Here is a 14,358-nt window from a genome sequence, read left to right as displayed (position 1 = left end):
TGGAGAGCCAATCTAACCCTCGCGTGTGAATTCTTAGCCATCCATGATAACCTCCGATGACGCCATTACGGATGCCCCTAAGCTCCTTGTCTTTCCTCAACGGACTCCTCCACGCCTTGTGGATTCTTTGTATAACCTTGAGACCTTGCGTGCCTAAATCTTTCACAAGGAAAGGTGAGAGACTCCCTTCCGTTGGCGCTCCCCTCATGGGGTACCCTAGCTGTCTTATGGCGAGCGCGGGATTATAATTAATACACCCCCTAGTCCCTATCAATGGAACATTAGGGTAGTCCCCACACGAGAAAAGAACTCCTTCCTTTCCTTCCTTCCAACGAGGAAACCAATTGATTGCGCTGCCCCCTATCTCCGCCAAATGTTGGTCCCAATTGACTCTTCCTTTTTCGGTGCATGAGCAATAACTTTGAAGCGGACACGGGTGTCTTGTGTCTTGTTGGAATAGGTGTGAAATCAACCACACAGAGAGAGCGGGTAAACAACAGACAATCCGTGCACTATTTTTCTCACACCTCCGGTCAAAGGTGTCAAACAAATCTGCCAAGATAGCCACCACTGGACTTTCCTTGCTATGGTGATATGCGAGGAAAGCATCAATGGTGGCTAAGTCTACCAAACCGTCAACGTTTGGAAAGAGGACAACCCTAAAAATCAACAAAGCGAATATATCCGCAAACGGGCCCCACTTCTCTTGGCTTGCCATATCCCTTGCCTTGCCTTCCAAGTATTTCCGAGGCAGGCCCACTACGCCGTTCCAAGTTTGCTTCATGCGATCCAACTCTTTTGTTGAATCTCCAACCACAGCTGCAATCTTGCTCAAGGAAGGAAGAAAGCCGGAGAAAAGATACGGTTTTCTCCCCCCAAGAAGGCATCCTAATATTTCCTCATACTCTTCAATAGTTGGTACCATTTGGAAGTCCCCAAACGTGAAACACCTCAACGGCTGGTCATAGTATTGGGCGAGGGATACGACAACTTCCGTAAATACCTCCGCTGCGGTCAAATCTAGAATCTTCCCGTACACTTTGCGGAAGGCTTGCCTTTGGAGAGGTCCCATCAATCGTCCCAATTCCTTGAGGCTAGTGACATCTACACTTTTAACCTTGACTTGATAAAACCTTTTGCCGTTTTGATTTGTCCCCATCATTTACCTAAAAAAGGGGTGGATCAAGACTCCGACATGAATGATGCAATGCGTATGCATGAAACAGAAAGAAAACGACACAAAGGGGTAATTCATACATACGAGACCGCAGAGATCCAATTTTAATGCTACGTTTGGGCATGATGGCGCCTCGACGTAGCATAAAAAGGTTATGTATTACTCTAAAGAAACCAAACACCACTAGCAAAAACTATAAACTAGTGCTATTTTACCAAAAAAATGCATGAGAACGAATGGCACGGAGCGTGTTTGCTCTTTGCCCCTATTTGGGAACCTATAGGACAATATCTAGGGGTCTCTAATAACTACTCCCCAACAATTCATAACTCACACGGCTGTTTTCTAGAGGTATCATCACTCAAGATAATAATATTGTGGCGGTATGGAATACCAGCGACAACATATTATAAAGAGAGAAAGCTCTAGACGAGGTTTCACTATTATCAAGCAAGTCGGAGACCTAGCATGATCATAGATTCACCTCCACTCCTTAGATTCCCATGAACCCGGGTATAGGGCCCCTTTTTACTCAAACCCGTGGGTGCTTAGAATGCAGTGTAAAGAATGAAAAATAGACAACAGTTATTTACATTTTACACAGTTCAACAAATGCCCACACAAAGTTTCACAAATCCACAATTCCTTAAAATAGGCCTAACTCACAAAAATAGTCCCCAGTGGAGTCGCCAACTGTTGCAACGTGCCCTTTTGCGGGCGAGCGAAGGCGAGGCTCATGGGTGCGCTTTCCAAAGAAGGAAAGATGCGCGGAGTCGCCACCAACGTTTATTTGTGGAAAACGTCGGAAAAACCAAAGGAAACCGGTCAAAATGAAAATTCTAAGTTCGGGAGTTGTATTTACGCTTGAGGAAGGTATTAGCACCTCTCACGTTTGTCTCAAAGGACAACAGCCTATTTTTTAGAATTGTGGAAATTGTATTACCTTAACTTATATTTCTTTTTATTTTTTGAGGTCGACAAAAGCGGGGCTTTCGCTCCTACGTACCCTCCATCGAAGAGGAAATCAGGCCTACGTAGTTCTTTCTTATGCGTGAATCAAGTGATTCTTTTTACTTGAAGGGTGATCATTTTAAGGCGTTGGACCTTAAAAATGATCCATTTTACTTGGTAAGAAACTGAAATGATAAACTTTCAAAACCCTATTTTTTGTGGACGAGCTTGACTAGGCGAGTTGATTTTAGCCTTAGTTTCGCTTTAGTTATTAGTCAATTCAATTAAGAATGAGAAATCCCAAAGAGAAAACGTCCGATTGATTTTTCGCTTTATTTTACTAAAAGGTATTTTTTGATTATTATATTATTATTTTACCTCTTTTTTGATTTCCAACGTGGTTACGGCACGACCAAACGGTCGGAATTCATTTTAATCGAAATTAACGGATGATACAATTCAAATGATCGGTGGAAATTTATTTTATTTTTAGATTAGGCGAGGAATGACTTAAATAAATGACTTAAGCACGTCAAAAGGGGGTATAAAAAGTGAATGAAAATGAGAATAAAAATACATGAAACAAAATGTGGACCACCACGGGTACATAGAATGAATTGAAAAGCTCGGTTTGAGGTACTTACCCGTTGAAGACTGAAGAAAACGAAGAACGAACGATGAATGTTGAAGAACGGTCGAGAATCTTCGCGTAATTACTCACGGAAACGTTACGGAAATGTTACGGAAGCGCCTCGGCTTGGATTTTCTTCGATTTCCGTCACATCACGGAATTTTCACGGATCGCGTAAGCCTGCTTCCTTTTGATTTTCGGCACATCTCGGGACTTCACATATTGTGCAACAAAGGGTGCCAAATATCTCGAAGCGGCCAATCAATGGTTGTATATCATCAAATTATAATCCCCGGACGAAATTAGGGTATGACAGAAGGGCTACCTTGCTAAAATCTCTTATAAAGCGCCTGTAGAATCCTGCATGACCAAGAAAAGATCGCACCTCTCGCACGCAAGAGGGGTAAGGCAATTGTGAAATAACAGAAATTTTTGTAGGATCTACTTCAATGCCATTTTTGGAAATAATGTGGCCTAAAAATATACCTTGCTCAACCATAAATGACATCTTTTCAAAATTTAGAACAAAGTTAGTTTCAGTGTATCTATTCAAAACTTTTTCCCGACTATCCAAACAAACATCAAAAGAGGATCCATATACAGTGAAATCATCCATAAACACCTCTATGCAATTTTCTAAAAAATCACTGAAAATAATAATCATGCACCACTGGAAGGTACCAGGGGCATTGCACAGGCCGAAAGGCATCCTCCTATAGGCAAAAGTGCCGAAGGGGCAGGTGAATGTGGTCTTTTACTGATCCTCAGGAGCAATAGTGATTTGCATATAACCAGAAAAACCATCAAGGAAACAGTAGTGAGATTTACCTGTCAGGCGTTCAAGCATTTGGTCAATGAATGGCAGTGGAAAATGGTCCTTTTTGGTAACCTGGTTCAGCCTCCTATAGTCAATGCAGACTCTCCAACTGTTCTGCACCCGAGTAGGTATCAGCTCCTCCTTCTCATTTTTGATGACGGTGAGGCCGGTTTTCTTCGGGACTACCTGAACGAGACTCACCAATTGGTTGTCAGAGATAGGATAAATGATTCCAGCTTGCAAAAGCTTGGTTACCTCCTTCTTCACTACATCAAGAATTACCGGGTTGAGTCTTCTCTATGGTTGTCTTACTGGTTTAGCCCCATCCTCTAAATTTATCCGATGCATACATGTGGATGGGCTAATACCAGGAATGTCCGCCAGGGTCCAGCCTATAGCCTTCTTATGCTTCTTGAGAACTGATAACAGCTTCTCCTCTTGCTCATTAGCAAAGGAGGCAGATATAATTACTGGAAAACTTTTGCTCTCATATAAGTAAGCATATTTTAAATTCGATGGCAAAGGCTTCAATTTTGGTGTGGGCGGCTGGATAATGGTAGAAAGAGATGGTTTCTCAGCCTATACCTCATAAAGAAAGTCAGAGGTATATGTACTTCCTAAAACATGGTTAGTTCTATCTGACTCTAGAAAATCAATCTCAAGAGGTAAAACATCACCAGACATGTAATCAATATAAATTTCAGATTCACTCTCAGCATCAAATTCAGACATATGATCAAGTAGAAATTCAGATTCAATGCATGAAGAGTGACAGACATGCAGATTAGAATGAAGATCAGTCATGTATTCATCAACAATATGGTCAATTATTTCAACACGAAATACAGAAAGATCTTCAGATGGGTGTTTCATAGCATCAAGAATATTAAAATGAACAGTTATATCACCAAACTCCATAGATAGTGTGCCTGCATAAACATCTATCTTAGTTCTAGCAGTTTTCACAAAAGGTTTGCCTAGAATGATGGGAACTGATCCTTTAGAAAATCCCTCCTCCATATTCAAAATATAAAAATCAACAGGGAAAATCAGTTCACCAACTCTAACTAAGACATCCTCTATGAAACCAACAGGATAGGCAACACTTCTATTAGCTAAATGAATTACCACATCATTTGACTGCAAGGGACCAAGAGATAGAGAATTAAAAATAGACAGAGGCATCACACTAACAGAAGCTCCTAAATCTAGCATGGCATTGTCAAACTTATTGTTCCCTATAATACAAGGTATGTTGAATGTACCTGGATCTTTACATTTTTTAGGGATTTGGGGAACAGATTTACCAATCAATGCAGAGACATTTCTGCCCATACTAATTCTTTCACTTCCTTTAAGCTTCCGCTTATTAGTGCACAGCTCCTTCAAGAATTTAGCATATCTTGGGATTTGCTTTATTGCATCCAGCAGAGGTATGCTTACCTCTACTTATCTAAATGTTTCCAAGATCTCCTTCTCTGCCTCTTCCATTTTTTGTTTGAAATTGCTCTTGGAGTGAATGGAAGAGGGATATGCTGCTTCTGTAAATCAGAATTACCAGTGGAAGATTCACCTGCATAGAAATTGTTAGGTAACTTACTCTTTAAATTTTTGTCATCATCTTTTTCTGGAGTAGACTGAGGTTGGGCAGGTTCATTTGCGGATGAGGAAGATGTTGCTGGTTGAGGTTCTTGACACTGCTTTCCCGACCTCAATGCAATGACACTCATATTTTTGGGATTTTGGATAGATTAAGAAGGTAATCTGTCAAAATTCTGGGACTGTTGTTGATTTAACTGCGTAGCCAATTGTCCCATCTGATTGGTTAAGCTCTGAATGGAGGCTCTGGTTTCTTGTTGAAACTGCATGTTCTGCATAGTCATTTGCCTCACAAGTTCTTCAAGGGAAGGTTGCAGAGGAACCTCAACTGTTTGCTATTTCTGGGGCTGTTGCTGTTGTTGTTGTTGGATTGGTGGAGGAATGTATGGTCTGCTTGGGCCAGCAACATTCTGAAAATAAGGTTGTTGTTGTTGTTGTTGTTGTTGCTGTTGTGAAGGATTCGACCATCTAAGGTTGGGATGATTCCTCCACCCGGGATTGTACCTGTTGCTGGAGAGGTCATAATTGTTCTGTTGTGGCTGATTTTGCTGCTGAGGTTGAGGAGGTCTATTGTAGATGTTTGCAGCATAAGCTTCAGGCTATTCAATTGCTTCAGATTGTTGCATAGAAGGGCAAAGGTCTGTGTGGTGGTTGGCAGAGGAGCATAAACCACAGAGTCTTGCGACAGGTACAGACTTCTGATTCAAGGCCAGCTGGGTTACCAGGTTAACCAAGGCATCTAGTTTACCCTCAAGCTTCTTAGTTTCAACTGATGAAGATGAATTCGTGGCTACTTCATGCACTCCTCTAATGACAATAGCATCATTTTTGGTACTAAACTGTTGGGAGTTGGAAGCCATCTTCTCAATTAAATTTCTAGCTTCAGCATGGTTCATGTCTCTAAGGGCTCCACCACTGGCAGCATCAATCATACTTGTCTCCATGTTACTGAGTCCTTCATAAAAAATATTGGAGAAGAAGCTGCTCAGAAATCTGGTGGTGAGGGCAACTGGCACATAGTTTCTTAAATCTCTCCCAGTATTCATATAAGCTCTCTCCACTGAGTTGCCTAATTCCTAAAATATCTTTTCTGATGGTCGTGGTCCTGGAAGCAGGGAAAATTTTTTCTAAGAATACTCTCTTGAGGTCATCCCAGCTCGTGATAGAGCTTGGAGCAAGGTAATATAGCCAGTCCTTTGCCACTCCCTCTAAAGAATGAGGAAAGGCCTTCAGAAATATGTGATCCTCCTGGACATCTGGGGGTTTCATGGTGGAGCAGACAATATGGAATTCTTTCAAATGTTTGTGCAGGTCTTCACCTGCAAGGCCATGAAACTTTGGAAGCAAATCGATCAGTCCAGTTTTAAGAACATATGGGACATCTTCATCAGGGTATTGGATGCACAAGCTTTCGTAGGTGAAATCAGGTGCAACCATTTCCCTTAGAGTCCTCTCACGGGGTGGAGGTTGTGCCATGTTCTCAGAATGTTCAAAATCAGAATGTTCAAAACTATAACCAACTACAGAATGCTCAGACTCACCAATAACAGAATGCTCAGGATGCTCAAAAGGTACAAAATGATGCCTAACTAATCTATGAAATGTCCTATCTATCTCAGGATCAAAGGGTTGTAATTCAGATGGGTTTCCTCTAGTCAAACACTATATTCAGCATGCACAACTAGTTGCCTTCTTATGCAAGTAACAACGTAGGTTTGAACTACAGCTACCCTCAAATGGTATCCAAATGACTTGAAATTTTGTGAGCAACACCCTAAAATCATGAAAAGATGGCACAAATTTTCAAGCAAAAATTCAAAGTCTTACTATGGAAACTACCTAAGGAGAGTTTAGAAAAATAAAACAATAAAACTTGAAAGAAAAAAAAACTAGTAAACAGGCAATTTTGGCTAGCTAGAGACTTCAGCCAGCCTTTGGCGGGCTGCCATGATATGGGAAATTTTTTTCTACCCCAAATACATATATAATAATAGTCATTCTGATACCCAGAGCAAAAGTTATGGCCGTTTGAAGTTTTGACAAAAATCAAATTCACTACTTTTTTGGAACTTTCAAATCTGACCAAACTAAGGGCTCCAACTATTTTTCCCACAAAATATGGATCAAAAGAACCTATCACACCAAAATTCAGCCAAAATTAATAACCCTAACTATCAAAACAAAAATAGCCAATTAAATTGTCAACAGTAGTCACTAATTCAGTCGCTAAGGGATTTGCACTACTACTTTGTTTTCCAGATCAACAAAAGTGGTCGCCAAATCCATCGCAAAATACTATTTACAGCAAAATACAAAAACTAAAACAGGGGAAACGCTGAACAGAAAAACTAAAACAAAACACCACACTAAACAAAATAACAAGACACTAGACAACACTAACACAACACACGAAAGCATAAAACAACTAAACATAAAACACGAATCACTAGCTATTATGAACCTTTGGACACTGCTCCTCGGCAATGGCGCCAAATTTGATCGAGGCCGTACCCGAATCAAATAAACATTAAAATGCAGTAACTAGGAAGTGATCCTAGGTCGTTTCCCAACGAGCAATGATAAATCAATTGTTCATAATAGATAGTAGGAAAATAGTAACGAATTGGGGGCGGGGGTTGTTTGCTTTTGTAAATTAAACAACGAATAGATGTGAATTATAAAATATCATAATTAAAACACGTTGTTTCCCCTTGATTCACAAGCAAGTCTCTTATCCTAGGTTACGAGAGTTTATCCTTTATCAGTTCAACCACTTAATCCAACCCTAAATTAAATTACTAAGCGAAATTTAACATAAGGCATTCATTATGTGATTAAGCAACACATACACCAATTAATCATAAACGATCATTAAGCATGAACGTAAATTAAGCGCAGAGACAATTAATCAAGCACTAAGCATGCATGAATTAATAGCAACAAATTCAGAGTAATTAGTGAAGAGGAAAAATTGAACAGAATTTAATAGTAATAATAGAACCTCAAAGAGAACTGTGCTTGATCCTCAAGAGAAAATAACACTGGAGACTTAGCCTTCCATTAATCAATAGAGAACAAAATTATAGATTAAAGAACGAAATTTTATTACTGAAACGAAAAGTAAAAACTGGAATTGCAAAACGAAAAAGTGTCTAAAAGAAGAAAAGCCTAAAACTAAAAACGAAAAACATGAGAGAGGAGAGGAGAGAAGAGGAGAGCCTGAACTAGAACCTTGGTGCTATTATATAGTTTTCAACCCCAAAGCTTACAAATCTGTTTTAAGTTCAAGCCCATAAATAAAATAAAATCTAGACAAGATAAGATAAGATAAAATAAAATCTAGATGAAATAAAATCTAAATAAGATAAGATAAGATCTAGATGAAATAATATTTGATCTAGATAAGATAAGATTTGATAAAATTGTCTGCTCTCTTCAAGTCTAAGCCCAATTCTGGATTCAAGCCCAATTGCTTATAATTCTCCTGAAATTAAATTAAAAACACAAAATTAATCCAATAGGCCTAAATGATAAAATTGCATAATTAATTTGACAATTAAGACTAATCAATAATTAAAATGGTGCAAAAAGGGTTAAGAAATAGGAGAAAATAATGACACATCAGTAGTCAAGAGGAGACTACTTCTTGCCCTTCCTCTAGTTGAAGTGAAGATGAAGTAAGGGGTGAAGAGTCTAGTGAGAAAGTCTACCCCCATGAAAAAGGTGACCTCTTAATGGTTAGAAGGCTCCTTGGAGGTCAATCTTGTGATCTATCTCAATCCCAAAGAGAGAACATCTTTCATACAAGATGCAAAATTTTAGATAAAACTTGTTCTCTCATTGTGGATAGTGGATATTGTTGAAATTGTTGTAGCACAAGATTAGTTTCCAAGTAGAACCTCACTATCATTCCCCACCCAAAACCTTATAAACTTCAATGGCTCAATGAGCAAGGGGAAATGATAGTTAACCAACAAGTGAAGGTACCTTTCTCCATTAGGACATATAAGGATGAAGTTAATTGTGATATAGTTCCCATGGAGCCAAGACATATTCTTTTAGGAAGGTCGTGGCAATTTGGTAGGAAGATAATTTACAATGGCATAACTAATGAGATCCTCACTCATCTTGGCACTAAATTTACAATGGCCGTACAACTAAACTCACTTTTAAGTAGCAACCAACGTTTTGTTATAACTCTCACATGCACCATAAACTGTTTGATTGTCTTTAATACACCTATGGTACATTAAAAAAAAAAAAAAAAAAGCTGCGTCCCTTTTGTGCTTTTCAATAATATTGTGCATCCCGTGAAGCAGATTATAATACACTACTACCGCAACGAAACCACGTCAATTAGCAGCAAAATACTGTTACCCGGCAAAACAAATAAAATGAATAAAAAGTGCAACCTTGTGATCCTTCATTGTTGAGGTCATAAATGCGACCAAATACAAGTTTAGTCAAAGACTCCAAATGGCCACACCTAATGCAGTTGTCAATATGAAAAGTTTTTATTAAGATCGTTTTCTAAAAGAAACATGAATCACACGCCACGAAAATGCCAGCTACAATATACATGACAACCATTTCAGCAATAAATGTTTGAAATTCACAATAATGAGACTTGAATTTTTACAGTATAACCGACCCCAGGACCACTTTACTATAAATTATGACATTAAAGTAAGAAAAGAGTGTATGAAGATTATCACAGTTTCTTTATTATCTGTCAGAAATACACGGCACAAACTGGTACCAGTACCACCAAGAAGATAGGAGCTACGATAGAAAAATTATAGGAAAAACCAAGCACATTTCTTCAAAATTGTATCTTTTTCCTTTTCTTTTTTCACAATGGCTGCGAGGTTGTCACCTGCTGCGGCTTCTTCATGCTGTCGGAGGGAAGCTTAGCAGAAACTTCCGTCCGCATTACAGAAGCAGCTGTCATGGTCTGGTAGTGTGAAGGCATGAAGGGTGCCAAAGGTTGACTATAAAACACTTGAGCAAGTGCAGGATCTGCATAGTTGTAAGCATAATTTGCAGGTACTGCAGACTTAGGAGGCATTGATTGAGGATGGCGATGATAAATTTGAGAGTGAGCAACATATTGCTGTTGATGCTTACTAGAAGAAACTTGAACCAATTGAGGGGTGGCAGGTGCGGTTCTACATGCACCTGCTGCCATTTCAAAATTAGGATTTCTTGTTGAGTTGTAAGCAGCAGAACTTGGTTGATTTTGGGACTGGCTAGAAGGCATAGTTGTGGCAGATTCAGCTGCATTAGCCAGCTGCACTGACAAGTTGTATGGTTGGGCCTGTCTTGCCTGCACATAGTAAACCGGGTATTGTTGATCAAGGTGATGGAGATGTTGGGTATGGAGTTGTTGCTGACATACAGGATAGTATGAGGCGGGGATTGGCACAGACCCTGAAAGGGTATGGTGAATTAAATGTGTGTTGTGGATATACTGCTGTGGTTGATGCTGCTGCTGCGGCGGCTGAGTCTGATGCTGCTGCGGCAGTGGCAGTTGATCAAATTGTGGCTGCAAAACATATCCAGCTTCCTGCACATGCTGCTGCATCTGAATCCAACCTTGTTGATCAGTCACATTAAGCTTTGGATCAACCGAGGCATTGCTAGGAACCTGAGAACTTCCATATTGAATTTGAACTTGGTCTTGATAAATGGCTGGTTTCGGGCGCAACATTGCATTTGAAAGACTACTATCACTGCAGAATACCATACATTGTAAATCAATCATTGAAGTGCATAATTCCAGAAAAAGCCAACTAAAACTAATAAATGGGAAATAAAATCAAACATCAAACATCTTATACAAACAAATGTAATTCCTCTGGAGTAGCTCACATTAGAGGATAAAATAAACACTTTCTGATAAGAAATCAACTGTCGATATTATATGCACATACATAGCAAATAGATGTGCTGAAATATCTATCGTTAATGAGAATAACAATGACTGATTTTACTTATAGGTCCATCAAACCAGATATCATACAATCGAATCTAGCTCGTACTAAGGTTCGAACTTGTGATCCTATCCAAACTAACCAAATTCCCCCACGACTAGACTGACCCTAGAAGGAAAAGCATCAAATCTCAGTTGTTAATAATAAGTGCACATACATAATACTAATAAATAGTGGATGTGTTGGAACATTGATAATATGAACTTCAACAACTAAGATTACTTGCTTTATCTTTACTTACCTTAAAGGACCCAAAACATACAAATTAATTTTTTTTGGTAACCTTGAACACATATAAGGTGGGTATTCCCCTTCCAACACGATTTATTCCTTACCCAAGGACCAACCAGAAGTCAATCCTTAGACCACTTGTTTAAAGAGTACAGCCCGCTGCCACTTGGGCGCAAACCTTTGTTGTTATTGGTACATACAAATTAATTTAATGGAAATAAACAATCTGTTAGTTGCTAAACCACATTGAGAGAACTTGAAAGTACCTTGAAAGTGAATCAGGGGAAGGCAAATCAACAACACCATGAGGTGATTTCTGTTGAAATTGGTGAGGCTGAGGCTGTAGCGGCGGGGTTGGCGATTTTCTATGCCCAAGAGGGACCCCATGATCGGATCTCTCGTCATCGGAGACAAGGCGGTTCGTGGAAAATTCCATCACCGGCACCGGCGCAACAAAACCTTCATCTTCTTGTTGCTTCTGTCCCACCCCCAACTGAGCAAACTGTTCCTCAATCTCCACGTGAACCTTTATCGGCGGCAAATTCGGCGGCACAGAGGAACCAGAACCGAAAGACGAATTGCTCTCAAGCATAGGCGAATCCGACACCACATCCTTGAAAACTTTCCCACTGTTACCATTGCTGTTCGCTGCAGCAGAAGCAGAAGCAACCTCGTCGTCGAGTCCGAGGATGCAATTGACGGAGGCGGACTCAGATAAGCCTCCGTCAAGGGACCCACTGAGCCACTCCTCGGACTTGACAGAGCCCAAGCCCGCGGGCCCGTGGACCGAGTCGGGCTGGGACGGAAAAAGAAAGAGGCGAATTCGTGAAGAAGGTTTATTATTGTTATTGTTTCCGGAGCGGTGATCGTACTCATCGATCATGTTCTCGAGGTCTTCGTCAGTGGTGACGGAGACGAGGGAGTCGAGGTCCTCGCTGGGGAGCTGGTACTTAAGCACGAAGGGGCGCGCGTGGAGGAACGACTTCGAGAGGCGCGTGGAGAGCTCCGAGAGAGTGACGTGGCGGGGGACGACGACGATTCGGGTGTCGCCGCCGACGTAGCAGAGTGACTTGTCGTGGGGGCGGGGCACGATGTGGCCGCCGTAGCTGCACATCAGCCGGAGTTTGGCGGAGCTCAGAGGAGGACAGGGCTCGTCCCAGGAGTGTGGGGAGGAATCCACCGGGTCAGGTGGAGGAGTGGGCTGCGCCTCCATGGGGACAAGGTTTGGTTGTGGTTCCTTGCTGCAAGAGTGGGCTTTAATATACAGGCGGTTGAAGTTAATACTAACTGGGAAGGAATTTTTTGGACACCCATGATACCCATCGGTATCCTTTTTATTGGGCATATGGAACAAGAATAGAGTGTCTCCCAAATTATTAATAAAACATTTAAATTAATTATAGATAAATAGTATTATTTTATATAATATTAAAATTTTTAATATATATCTAATGTAGATGGAAATTTATATAATAAATTTTATGATGATTATTTTTTATCAAATAATTAATTTATTTACATATATAAATTATAAATAAAAATCATAGGTTTAATAAGTATTTATATATGTAAAAAAATATCTATCAAATTTATTTAATTATCAATTGCTATAAAAAATTTAAATACATCATTTAATTAAATATTATATTTATTTAATTTTTAATCATTATAATAAACATTTAAATACATCATTCAATTAAATATCAAATTTTTTTTAATTATTAAATTTTGTAAATAAATTAAATGAATAAAAAATTTCTAAAATATAATTTTTAAAAAATTAAAACACACGGATTAATAAATAAATATTAAATCTTAAATTTTGATTTCAATATTTTTTATAACTACTTATCATATTTTAAATTTTAGTTTCAATATTTTTTATAACTACCAAATCAAATATACTTTTACATTTAATTTTAATCATTATCTTAAACTAATAATCTAATAATATTTTAAATTTTGGTTTTCATATTTCTTATAACTACGAAATTAAATATATTTTTAAATTTTATTTCAATCATTATCTTAAACTAACAATCTTATCATATTTTAAATTTTAAATTTTAGTTTCAATATTTTTTATAACTACCAAATCAAATATATTTTTAAATTTGATTTCAATCATTATATTAAACTAACTATCTTATCATATTTTAAATTTTAAATTTTGGTTTCGTAATTTTTATAACTAACAAATTTATTATACAATTAAAGATTATGTTTCAATATTTTTATAACAAATTTTAATTATTAAAAATTTTTGTTTAAATATTTTTTGTACCTAACAAAATTAAATTATTTTTAATTATGATTTCAATATTTTTCATAAGTAAAAAATTTAATATCTTTTAAATATTTGTTTCGATTTTTTTTAAAGATAGACAAATATAATATCACAATATTGAAAATTAATTGTTTCACCAATCTAATCTTAATTTTAACAATCTAATCTAATCTTAGTAATAACCAATATATTTTTTATAAATAAAATCAATAATTAACATATAAATAAAAAAATTATAAAATTTCACTAACATTACACTACAAAACAATTTAAATAATAATTGACAAATCAAAAATAAAAAAAAAAACAACTTTAGAAGAAGAAAAATTGAAAAAAAAATTATTCAACAAAAAAAAACTCATACGGATTAGCAATCCATATGGGTCATATGGATTGCCAATCCATATGGTTTATACGAATCCGTATGAACCATATGAATTAGCAATCTGTATGATCCATACGGATTGACATACAGATTGATAATCTGTATGAGGTTTTTCTAGAAAAATATCATTTTTTTTGTTGGAGAGGAAGAAGAAGGACCATAGCGGCGTAGGAAGTGGAGAAAGAAGAAGGAAAGAAGAAAAACCACAGTCGCGCGAGAAGTGGAGGAAGAAGAAGAACTGCAAGAGAAAGAAGAACCGCAAGAGGAAGAAGAAGAACCACAACCAC

General features: G+C 38.0%; 1 protein-coding gene and 1 non-coding gene across 2 annotated transcripts; one reads left to right on the top strand and one right to left on the bottom strand.

Moving 5' to 3' along the window:
• The first annotated feature begins 6,166 nt into the window (after window positions 1–6,166).
• On the top strand, window positions 6,167–6,273 carry LOC112998007 (small nucleolar RNA R71). Its single transcript, XR_003263054.1, has one exon. It is a non-coding gene; the product is annotated as a small nucleolar RNA R71 (small nucleolar RNA).
• Window positions 6,274–9,764: 3,491 nt separating this feature from the next.
• On the bottom strand, window positions 9,765–12,746 carry LOC100805172 (uncharacterized). Its single transcript, XM_003535082.5, has 2 exons — window positions 11,666–12,746; window positions 9,765–10,907 (listed from the first exon to the last, which is right to left on the bottom strand). The coding sequence occupies exons 1-2, from the start codon at window positions 12,742–12,744 to the stop codon at window positions 10,028–10,030; spliced, it is 1,959 nt and encodes a 652-aa protein (XP_003535130.2). The 5' UTR covers window positions 12,745–12,746; the 3' UTR covers window positions 9,765–10,027.
• Window positions 12,747–14,358: the final 1,612 nt, after the last annotated feature.

The sequence above is a fragment of the Glycine max genome, chromosome 9 (genome assembly GCF_000004515.6).
Source record: "Glycine max cultivar Williams 82 chromosome 9, Glycine_max_v4.0, whole genome shotgun sequence".
NCBI lineage: Eukaryota > Viridiplantae > Streptophyta > Magnoliopsida > Fabales > Fabaceae > Glycine > Glycine max.
The sequence above is the reverse complement of the archived record's forward strand: the minus strand, read 5'-3'. Positions and strand labels throughout refer to the sequence as shown.

Bases quoted from the DNA above. Each gene is read 5' to 3' on its own strand.
- LOC100805172 (XM_003535082.5), bottom strand. From the start codon at position 12,744: ATGCCCAATAAAAAGGATACCGATGGGTATCATGGGTGTCCAAAAAAT. The intron at 10,908-11,665 runs GTACTTTCAAGT...GGTATTCTGCAG, and splicing joins TCCCCTGATTCACTTTCAAG to TGATAGTAGTCTTTCAAATG.